The sequence below is a fragment of the Brassica napus genome, chromosome C8, assembly GCF_020379485.1.
Source record: "Brassica napus cultivar Da-Ae chromosome C8, Da-Ae, whole genome shotgun sequence".
NCBI classification, from domain to species: domain Eukaryota; kingdom Viridiplantae; phylum Streptophyta; class Magnoliopsida; order Brassicales; family Brassicaceae; genus Brassica; species Brassica napus.
The window spans coordinates 19,346,461-19,356,451 of record NC_063451.1 but is presented as its reverse complement, the minus strand read 5'-3'; the positions used below and the strand labels follow the sequence as shown (position 1 = coordinate 19,356,451).

The following is a 9,991-nucleotide window of genomic DNA, read 5'->3' as shown; positions in this document are numbered from 1 at the left end:
AAGACCTTATTATTCCTTCCTTTCCAAATATACCATAGTATCCACGCAAAATGATGATCTTCCATCTTCGGAAGTACCCTCCAGAAAAGATGATCCATATTTGTAAATAGTGAGCTTGTGGGAAAATAGACTGGGTTAGACGGTATCTTTGATAAAGCCCAAACTTGACGGGCAGGAGGACACTCAAAAAACACATGGTTTATTGATTCCTCCTCAGCTCCACATCTAATACAACAAATATCTCCCTTCATTCCTCTTGCTTGCATATTCTTCTTAACAGCTATACATCCGGATACCATTTTCCATAAAAAATGCTTAAGCTTCGGAGGACATCTCACCTCCCAACAGAAAGCTTTTAGAGTATCCACTGTGGGACCATAAAAAGCTGGTGGTTTTGCCTTGTCCGGATAGACCCGTTCCAGCTGATATCCTGTTTTAACCGAATATTTTCCATTATTTGTGAAATGCCATCCATTCCTATCCACCAATTGAGTCTTACTCAAATGAATACTTTCAATAATTTGAGCGTCTGGGGGATCCACCAAATCCCGAATTACTTGCGACTTTCAAGTTCGTGAAATTGGATCTATCAAAGAGTCCACTGTGAGGTCCTGATAAGTGTCATGTTGATTTTTGTTTGCTGGTCTCGGGTGAGTGGTTGGGAGCCATGGATCACTCCATACAGAGATAGAGGATCCCGTTCCCACCCTTTTGATTAGTCCTTTGCTAACCAGAGATCTAGCAGATACAATACTCCTCCAACCGTACGACGGAGAGTATGAACGGATCGGTTCTAGGGGTGAGGCATTCCTATAGTACCGTCCTTTAAAAACTCTAGCAAAAAGAGTTGAAGGCTTCTCTATCAGCCTCCACAATTGCTTTCCAAGCATAGCTGTATTAAAATCCGTTATGTCCTTAAAGCCTAGACCTCCTTCGTCTTTGTTTGTACATACTTTGTCCCATGACTTCCAGTGCATACCCCTTGTATTTCCCCCTGGGCTCCACCAAAATTTTGATACTGCACTCGTCAATTTCTTTACCGTTGCTTTTGGTAGCCGATAAACAGACATCACATGGTTAGGCAAAGCCGTGACTACTGATTTAATGATAACTTCCTTTCCACCTTTTGAAAAAAACTTAAACGTCCACCCATTCACCCTGTTATTCAAACGGTCCTGGACAAAACCAAAAACCTGTATCTTGGATCCCCAAAGACTCTCCGGCAGACCCAAATATGATCCCATCCCTCCTAAATTCTGTATCCCAAGGATGTCTCTCAATTCCTGTCTAGTGGACTCCTCAATCTTATGTCCAAATTGAATCGAAGATTTCTGAAAATTAATCAGTTGCCCCGAGACCACCTCATATTCCTTCAGAATCCTAAGAATAGTATGACATTCTTCCTTATGTGCCTTACAGAAGAAGAGACTATCATCTACGAACAACAAATGAGAGATTGAAGGACAAGCTCTTGCCACCTTCATTCCAGTGAAATGATATCCTCTTTCAGCCTTCTTAATATTAGCAATCAAAGCCTCAGTACACATGATAAATAGATAAGGGGATAAGGGATCCCCCTGCCGTAAACCTCTTTGAGGAACTATATGTCCACGAGGCTGCCCATTTAGCAAAACATGATATTGAACTGATGATATACATTCCATAATTAATTTAACCCAATGCGGATCAAAACCCATCCTGAGAAGTAGCGCTTGAATAAAACCCCACTCCACCCGATCATACGCTTTGCTCATATCTGTCTTTATCGCCATATATTTACTTTGGCAAGCCTTATTAGTCCGCAGTCCATGAAAAATTTCCTGAGCAATAAGAATATTATCTTAAATCAACCTTCCTGGTACAAATGCTGATTGTGTCTCCGATATTAACCGTGGGAGGCATAATTTCAACCGCTGACATAAAACCTTCGAAATAATCTTGTACCCTACATTGCACAAGCTAATTGGCCTCAACTCAGACATCCTTGTAGGCCTTTCCGTTTTCGGGATCATATAAAAATTGGTAATATTTAACCTTGAATCCATGTCTCCTGTGATCAAAAAATTATTCACCATTGCAACCAAATCAGTTTTGATGATATGCCATGCATGTTGGAAAAAAAGTGCCGTCATTCCATCCGGTCCTGGGGCTTTTTCCGGATGCATCAGGAACAAAGCCTGACGAACCTCCTCCTCCGTTGCTGGCCTCAGCAGCCCATTATTCATCTGTGGAGTAATAGACGGAATTATTTCCTCCGGAAAACTGTTAAAGTCTGAAGGAGAAGTAGTAGTAAACAAATCTTCAAAATAGTCCACCGCCACCTTTTCTACACCATTTTCTTCCGTTATCCAATTACCAGTTTCATCGTGAAGACCCACAATTCTATTTCGAACCCGTCTTTGTTTTGTTAAAGCATGATAGAATTTAGTATTTAGGTCTCCACATGAATACCACGTATTCCGACTCTTTTGGTGCCAATACTCCTCCTCATCCTTATAAGCCTCTTGCAACTTCCTAGATACTTCCAAAATCTCCTCTTGCGTTCTATTATTATCCGATTGGACCTCTTCCAATGCTTTTTGGAGCCCCTGAATTTTGTCCTTTCCATAAGGAGGGTTATTTTTTCGCCATGCTGCAATTTCATGTCGAGAATTACTAATCTTTGAAACAACATCCCCTGTTCGTCCTTCATTATTTTCCAGCCAGCCTGAGGCAATCGATTCCATGAGGCCATCCTGTCCAATCCAACGTTTATCAAACCTAAACTGCCCTCGTCTACGGTAGACTTTATCTTCCAAAAAAGCGACCACTGGCCGATGGTCAGACGCTACCATCCCTAGGTACTCCGTATAAGAACAGGGAAAAAGCGTGTGCCAATCTTCATTCGCTAGAGCCCGATCTAGCCGACATCTGATCGTTACTGCCCCCTTTCCTTTTCCCCTTCTCCCCTTCCATGAAAAAGTGTTTCCCCGAGCTGGAAACTCCAACAAACCACAGTTTCTAATCATATCATTGAAGGGGACAAAAGAACTTGCGCTTCTTAAAAAACCTCCATCTTTTTCATGATTTCCGGTAATCTCGTTGAAATCTCCAATAATGAACCAAGGCTCTGTTCTCGATAACCCATACCTCGTCAACCGTTCCCACACTTGTTCCCTCAATTTTTGCACCGGTTCTCCATACACAAAAGTAAGATAAATTTTTTTCCCAAGTGCCACCGCCTCTACATCAATCATCCTATTACTCGAATAGAGAATCTGAACCTGGTATTCATTATTGTAAAAAAGCGCTAAACCCCCACTCCGTCCATTAGGATCCACTGTCACCAAGCAATCATATCCAACATGTGATTGAAACTTTTGTACAAATTCAAAAGTCTGCGTAGTTTCTGATAAAAATAAAAAATCAGGTTTATGTTTATGCCAAATTTCTCGAAGATAACTTATTGTCCAATGACTCTCCATTCCTCGACAATTCCAACTTAGAATCTTCATAAAATTACAATTTGATCATGCTCCCAAGAGCTAGAAAATGGGCCTTGAAGATACCCAACCATTTTAAACAAATTAAATTCCAAAAACTCCCATCCGAAAGAGAGTACCCAATAGTCCTGAACCAATCCAAAAACCAGTACCAAATGGTCTTGAACCAATTTAAAAAAATTGTCCCACCACCATGATACGCGACTACGTCGGGGCCCACTACTGCAACATCTTGTATCGATATATTGACTATACCACCATTTCCATTTTCTCCAGTACACAGACCCTTGTATCAGCTCCACAAATACAATAAGAAAACCAAAACGTATTATTAAAATCCATAGATTATAATTCCTAGCAGCTGTCGATACAATAAGACAGATCATATTAACCCAACACCAAAATAAATACCACAACTTGATAGTTCGTGACCAAACACCAAGTCCCTCCGGCCAGCCATCACGATCCATATGCATATAGATAAACAAAGTAGACTTGCGAGGTATACCATTCGCTACCAACACCATCACCGCCAACCAAGAAGTATACCATTCGATACCAAGCCAACCATAATAATCACCACGGATCCAACTAAGCACGTCAGATGAACATTTTAAAACAAATAAGTGTAGTGTCTCATACCAATTCCAATGCCAAGAATCCAAAACACCATAAATATTCCAATACATCACGATATCATAATTACTAACATGAAGACACGCCAGAAACAAAAGGCCAAAATGAAGCCAAGAAGCCTCAACAGTACTACAAAATGATATGCTCACAGAGCTTATTGAAAACCCAAAAATAAGAACACCAAAGTTGACCAAACATTCCCACCAATATTCTTCAAAGCCGATGATATCCATAAACAATATATATGGTTTTAAAGAGCTAGGTTTAGGGTTTGATGGACCCTTTTCCTCCGTCTGTTTCACACCTTCTCCGTGTCGATTACCTGCCGTTGCTTGAACGCATTTGCGTGGTGAGAGTACAGCCTGAACGAACCTGTTTTTTGATGTTCCCTCCGCCAAAGTCGTATTCTTGAATAACATCTTGCGTGAACGATTCTTTTTCTCCTCATTACCAATGGCAATTCCCATATCACCTGCATCCCCTAGGTAATTGATAACCTCCTTGGTCTCGTCCAAAACCTCCTGTAAATTATCAGGTTCCTCAACTTCTCCATCAGTGAGGTTCTGGAACTCATCATCACCACTAATAACCTTTTCATTGCCCTCTACATCAATCCTAGTTTCATCAAACTCCATTACATCCTCCTCTACACTATGATTCCCATTTCCGACCATATCATTACCCAACTCTAAATCATTCTCAGGGCCCAGAGATACCTTCAGATTCGATTTGCCTTGCCTCTCTTTCCTGGACTTTCCAGATCTCCATAAAATCCTTCGAGATCCATAAGCTCCTTTCGCTTCCATCCTCCACTGAAACCGTCATGAAGATGAAGATTTACTCTCCGAGAACCACTTAAAACCTTTCGATTGCCCCTTTGAAGCCTTAGATCTCCGCGATCCCAACCTTGAGAATCCATCGAACCCTAAAAAATCGCCGTCGCCATTATATGAAAACACATCATTTAAATCCTTCCAGATTTAAAAATATTATCCGCATAACGTGGCCAAATTTTCTGCCCAATCAATTTGCCCCACATGTCTAAGATGAGCAATAAAAAAAATTCAAAAGTTAAAATTTTGCAACACTAATGAATCCACCTAGATATATTACAAATTTTCAACAATCTCATAGTTGAATACTAAACAGTTGAAACTGGTTTCAACACCCCACATTTTGGATGATCTTGAGTAAATAATATTAGTAAAAACATGTTTATTTTTCTCTCATTTCCTCTAGTTTCCACTTTTTCTTTTCCACTTTTTTAATCTATTTTTTCCACCTAATTACTCTAAACACTCTTAATCTAACCAGCGATTTCACATAAATTAAAACCAAAAATGAAAATAAATTATGTTGAAATAAAAAATGAGAAGACTGTATGTTGGTAACTGATCTCTATACAAATTGATGGTTTAAAAGGGGGGGGGGGGGGGGGGACAAGCTATTTTCCCACTAGAAGTATCGTATAACACCATATATCTTCAAAACTATGACTTCGTTCTAGATGTCTCCGAAATAAAAGTTCCAAACCTAGTTCCCGATAAAACTTAAGCTTAACACTTACATCTCTTTATAGGGATGGGCGTCGGGTACCCGTCTGGGTTCGGTTCGGGTATTTCAGATTTTCGGGTATTTCTGTACTTTGGGTCGGGTTCGGGTATTTTTAGTTCGGGTTCGGTTATTTCGGATCGGGTTCGGATATTTAGATTTTGAAAAAAAAATTAAATTTTTCATTTCTCAAATTTCTTGTATTTAAAAATTTAACTTTCACTTAACTAATTTTTTTTTTAATTGATTGAATGGTTAATAGATTTGAACATAACATTTTGAAACTAAAAGAACATTAATTTGATTATTGTTTTTAAATTTTGGATGTAACTTTTTGTAAATTCTTGAAATAAAAAGTTTGACATGCATTTTAAGTGAGTAGTAGATCATTTTCTCCGTAATTCTATGTATATTATATGAACTTAACGTATGTATAGTATCAATATAAATATTTTATATAAAATGAGAGATGTAAACTAGAAATATATGGTTAATTATACATATGTTCGGTTATCTTCGGATATCCATTCGGGTTCGGATATTACCCGTTCGGGTTCGGATATCTAATCTCTCCTAATTCAATACCCGTTCGGATATTTTGCTACTTCGATTCGGATTTCGGTTCGAGTTTTTATGATCGGGTTCGGATGCGGCTTCGGATATCGGATAAAGTGCCCACCCTTATCTCCTTAGATTAAACGTTCGAAATCCCTGACCCCATAAAATTAAATTACTAGGTTTAAAATTTTTAATAACCAAAACTATCAAAATTTTAATAATAAACCAAAACTACCAAAATTTTAATAATAAACCAAAACTAAACCAAATTCAAAATTAAACCCGATCCGATTTAAGAAAAACAGACTCTATAAAAATAAGACAAAACCAACGCTTCTGGTCTTCCTATTTCTTCATCAATCTGTAAACATGGCTGAATTCAAAGATTCAGAAATTTTCAAGAACCCAGCTTGAAGCCATAGTAGACGTAGCCATAGAAATCAAAATCATAAAACACACAAAGTTTCTTCCTTTTTCTTCTACTTCTACGTGAGACTTGTCTTCTCTATCCAGAGATGTTCTTGTCTAAATATCATTAAACTTGAGACACTGATGATAGTTTTCTTCGATTAAGAGATTTGATTTATCCAGTAAAATTCAAAACATAAGAGGTTTGATTCTCTTGTCTAAGATCTGAATTAGAATGGGGTTGAAGGAGAAGACATAAAGAAAAAATGTGTTTATTGGTAATAGAGGTGGTGGGGCCGTCGAATCAAAACTTCTAAACCAATGAACTAGTCTCTCTAGAGAACATGACTGTGTTGCTAGTGACAAGATTAAACAAGCATATCCAAAACAATGAGAGAAGAAGAAGAAATTAATTAATGGAAGCAATACATATGTAAATGAAGAAGTATTGGGTTAGGATTAGGTGAAGAAGAATTTGGGTAAAATCTAGGGAAAAAAAGGGGTGAGGAAGAGGATGATGGCCGGATCACTTTTTTTTTGTTTGGGTTTAACTAAATTAGGTTTTGGTTCTATTTTTGAGTTTTTTTCTGTTTGGTTTTGCGAACCAATTTCAAATTGAGTTGCATGGAAAAATAGGCTTCAACGTTTTGTTTCGGGAACATCTGGAATGAGGCTATAGTTTAGGAGACATATAGTACTATAAGATGATACTACACGTGGCAAAATAGCTCGTCTTCCCAGTCTAAAAACTAATAGTGTTTATTTCTGAAGCCAACTTTACTGTATTTATACATCAAATACCACTGTAAGCAAATACCATATGTTGCAGAAATAAGCAGAATCATTTTGCGGAAGAAAAAAACATGTACAAAACTTTTAATACTATTAATCAATTGGTCCAGTTGCGAGACTGGAGCAAAATGTATTAAGATATTAATTATCATGTTTCTAAAAGAAATTAATGTAATTAAGAAAATTACTGAACTCAGATCTCTGAAAATAGTGTATGAGATCTAGGATATTATCGATGCCTACAATTTGATAATAATTGAAAATATGCTGAAAATAAGTAAAGATAACACTAGTTACTTTTTTGTAACTCTAAGAACATATTTAGTTAATTACAACAATCCTTGCAAACAACTTGACATTCACAAAGACGCATGTTTTTGGGTTTAGGAGTGCAATGGCAGTTCTTAGGCATCTCACTTGCACTTCGTGCACCTAAGAAGTCAAGGAAACAAGTGGCGCTTGGACTGCCTCTGTCTTTGCATGATCCCTTGAACATTTGTTTCGAACGACAGTAAACTGGTTCTGGTATTGGTGCAAGAATTGGTTCTTCTGGTTTATTTTACATGTCAGAGAAAAAAGCAGAGAAATTTTTTTAACCCTAACAATTTTTTTCAGTGAGCAAAAATGTGCATGAAATTATGATGTATAGATATGTATTATTAATTTATTACCTTGCGAGTCGGCGTCAAGAAGAGAGAAAAGGGCAAAAGAAACCAAGAGGACTGCAGCAATGCCAGCAAACTTCATTTCTTTTTCTTTTTCTTTTCCGGATGTAGCTGGTTTGATTGGGTGTTATTGTTTCAGCTGTATATTGATATATATATAGCTGTTGTGCAGCTTCTATCTATGGCATAACATTTATTTCTAATATATTTCCTTACCATATATTGCTATTAAATTTAATCATACATATAATTAACCACTTTCTCTTTATTTAGGCTATCTTCATCAGCCTAATCATATATTCTAAATAGATCTCACAAAATATTCATCACATCAACTCATTTCCTATTTGACGTTCGCCTATTTTTAAAAATCAAATAAATCTCAAAACTATGAAATCTAATTATATGTTCCAAATCTATCCAGATTATAAACATGACTACAAATCTTTCCTACATTTCAACTGGGCCATAAGAAACAATTACCTTCTTCACTTATGTCACGTCGTCTAATTACCACTAGCAAAAGTAAAATCTGAGGTTGTTCAGTACTGACTATTTCATCTACAACCCGCCCTTTTATTTGTTTCAATATATTATAAGAATTGATTACACTAAAAGACATTTTTTGACTTTCTATTACACCTATAGACATTTTTTACATGTGACACACTTTGTTGTGGGTCAGCAACAGATTGTGGACAATTTTGTCCTTAATGGAAATGACAGTTGTGGATGGGTGATTTGTGGACGAGTGATGTGTAGTTGGGTGATTTTTGGACGGGTGATGTGTGGATGAGTGATGAGTAATGTGTGGATATGTGATGTTAATGTGTTTATAGTAGATAAGTGGACAAACTCTCTGTTTTGATTTCATAAAACTATACAACAATACTTGGACATGAACTCATGTTACTAAAATTATACCATAAAACGTGGACACGGACTCTGTTATCTCCAATACAAACACTTGACTTCTTCAGCTCAATTGATAAATTATATGCAGTTAAACTTCAATCAAGATGAGATAGAGATGATATTGTGAGTATAAGCGGAGAGAAAAATCGAAGAAGCGTTTACCTTTTGTCGGAGAGTAATAGATCTTGCATGTCAGAGATTTCTGATCTAAGGAATTTGCGCTTTGTCATGATGTGGATGAATGTAATTTTGATTAGAATTGAATTTAGATCCCGAGATGATGAATAGAATCGAATGAATATTGTCCATGTCCACAACTAGTTTATAATTCTGTTAAAATGTTCATGTCCACAACTAATTTATAATTCTGTTATCCACACTTTTGTGTCCACGTCCACATTTTGTTTACACATTAATATATATAATATATATATATGAACATTGATCTTAAAAGATAGAGAATTTTATATATAGTTTATTATGACAATTATTTTTGTTTAATATATTTTAGAACTTGAGATAAAAGTAAATAAATACACAAAGTAGAATAAGAAAAATAATAAAATAAAATAAGAAGAGGAGAGATGTTTTCTTTAGTTTAGGGTCATAAGAGTCTTTTTGACAAAAGAAAGTGTGTCTCAAGTGATAAGTGTCTTGTAATGTAATTTGAATGTGAGAAAGTGCCTCTAGATGTAAAAAATTCATATTATAATATAATAAAATCTACTCCATCATACTTCCACTTCTTCTCCTAAAATAAAATTGCTATTTCCTCCTTTATATATATATATTTTTTAACACTGGGTAACACATTACATCATCGTATAATCTCTAATTCTATTAGATATGATAATCAACTACCTGCAACATATGCAATATTGATGAACAGCTCCATGGATAAGAATTCCACGACGAAGCTCTCCCCAAAACACTTGGATCGACGGACGGTTCTGCATGTATGACATCTTTGATAGACAGGCTCTC

The 9,991-nt window shown here is 36.5% G+C and overlaps 3 protein-coding genes across 3 annotated transcripts; all 3 read right to left on the bottom strand.

Moving 5' to 3' along the window:
• Positions 1 to 315: 315 nt before the first annotated feature.
• On the bottom strand, positions 316 to 3,236 carry LOC111208947. The gene is made up of 4 exons (XM_022708618.1): positions 2,035 to 3,236; positions 1,852 to 1,945; positions 820 to 1,616; positions 316 to 430 (listed from the first exon to the last, which is right to left on the bottom strand). Exons 1-4 carry the CDS (start codon positions 3,234 to 3,236, stop codon positions 316 to 318), a joined length of 2,208 nt encoding a protein of 735 aa, XP_022564339.1.
• Positions 3,237 to 3,486: 250 nt separating this feature from the next.
• LOC106402483 lies at positions 3,487 to 5,159 on the bottom strand. Its single transcript, XM_013843235.3, has 2 exons — positions 3,894 to 5,159; positions 3,487 to 3,778 (listed from the first exon to the last, which is right to left on the bottom strand). Exons 1-2 carry the CDS (start codon positions 4,922 to 4,924, stop codon positions 3,775 to 3,777), a joined length of 1,035 nt encoding a protein of 344 aa, XP_013698689.2. The 5' UTR covers positions 4,925 to 5,159; the 3' UTR covers positions 3,487 to 3,774.
• Positions 5,160 to 6,077: 918 nt separating this feature from the next.
• LOC111208946 (defensin-like protein 242) lies at positions 6,078 to 8,174 on the bottom strand. Its single transcript, XM_048766801.1, has 2 exons — positions 8,099 to 8,174; positions 6,078 to 7,985 (listed from the first exon to the last, which is right to left on the bottom strand). The coding sequence occupies exons 1-2, from the start codon at positions 8,172 to 8,174 to the stop codon at positions 7,753 to 7,755; spliced, it is 309 nt and encodes a 102-aa protein (XP_048622758.1). The 3' UTR covers positions 6,078 to 7,752.
• Between the last annotated feature and the right edge of the window lie 1,817 nt (positions 8,175 to 9,991).

Bases quoted from the DNA above. Each gene is read 5' to 3' on its own strand.
- LOC106402483 (XM_013843235.3), bottom strand. From the start codon at position 4,924: ATGGAAGCGAAAGGAGCTTATGGATCTCGAAGGATTTTATGGAGATCT.
- LOC111208946 (XM_048766801.1), bottom strand. From the start codon at position 8,174: ATGAAGTTTGCTGGCATTGCTGCAGTCCTCTTGGTTTCTTTTGCCCTT. The intron at 7,986-8,098 runs GTAATAAATTAA...CTGACATGTAAA, and splicing joins TCTTGACGCCGACTCGCAAG to ATAAACCAGAAGAACCAATT.
- LOC111208947 (XM_022708618.1), bottom strand. From the start codon at position 3,236: ATGATTGATGTAGAGGCGGTGGCACTTGGGAAAAAAATTTATCTTACT. The intron at 1,946-2,034 runs GTTAAATATTAC...TGTGCAATGTAG, and splicing joins ACAGGAGACATGGATTCAAG to GGTACAAGATTATTTCGAAG. The intron at 431-819 runs GTACTATAGGAA...CGGTTAAAACAG, and splicing joins GCTAGAGTTTTTAAAGGACG to GATATCAGCTGGAACGGGTC.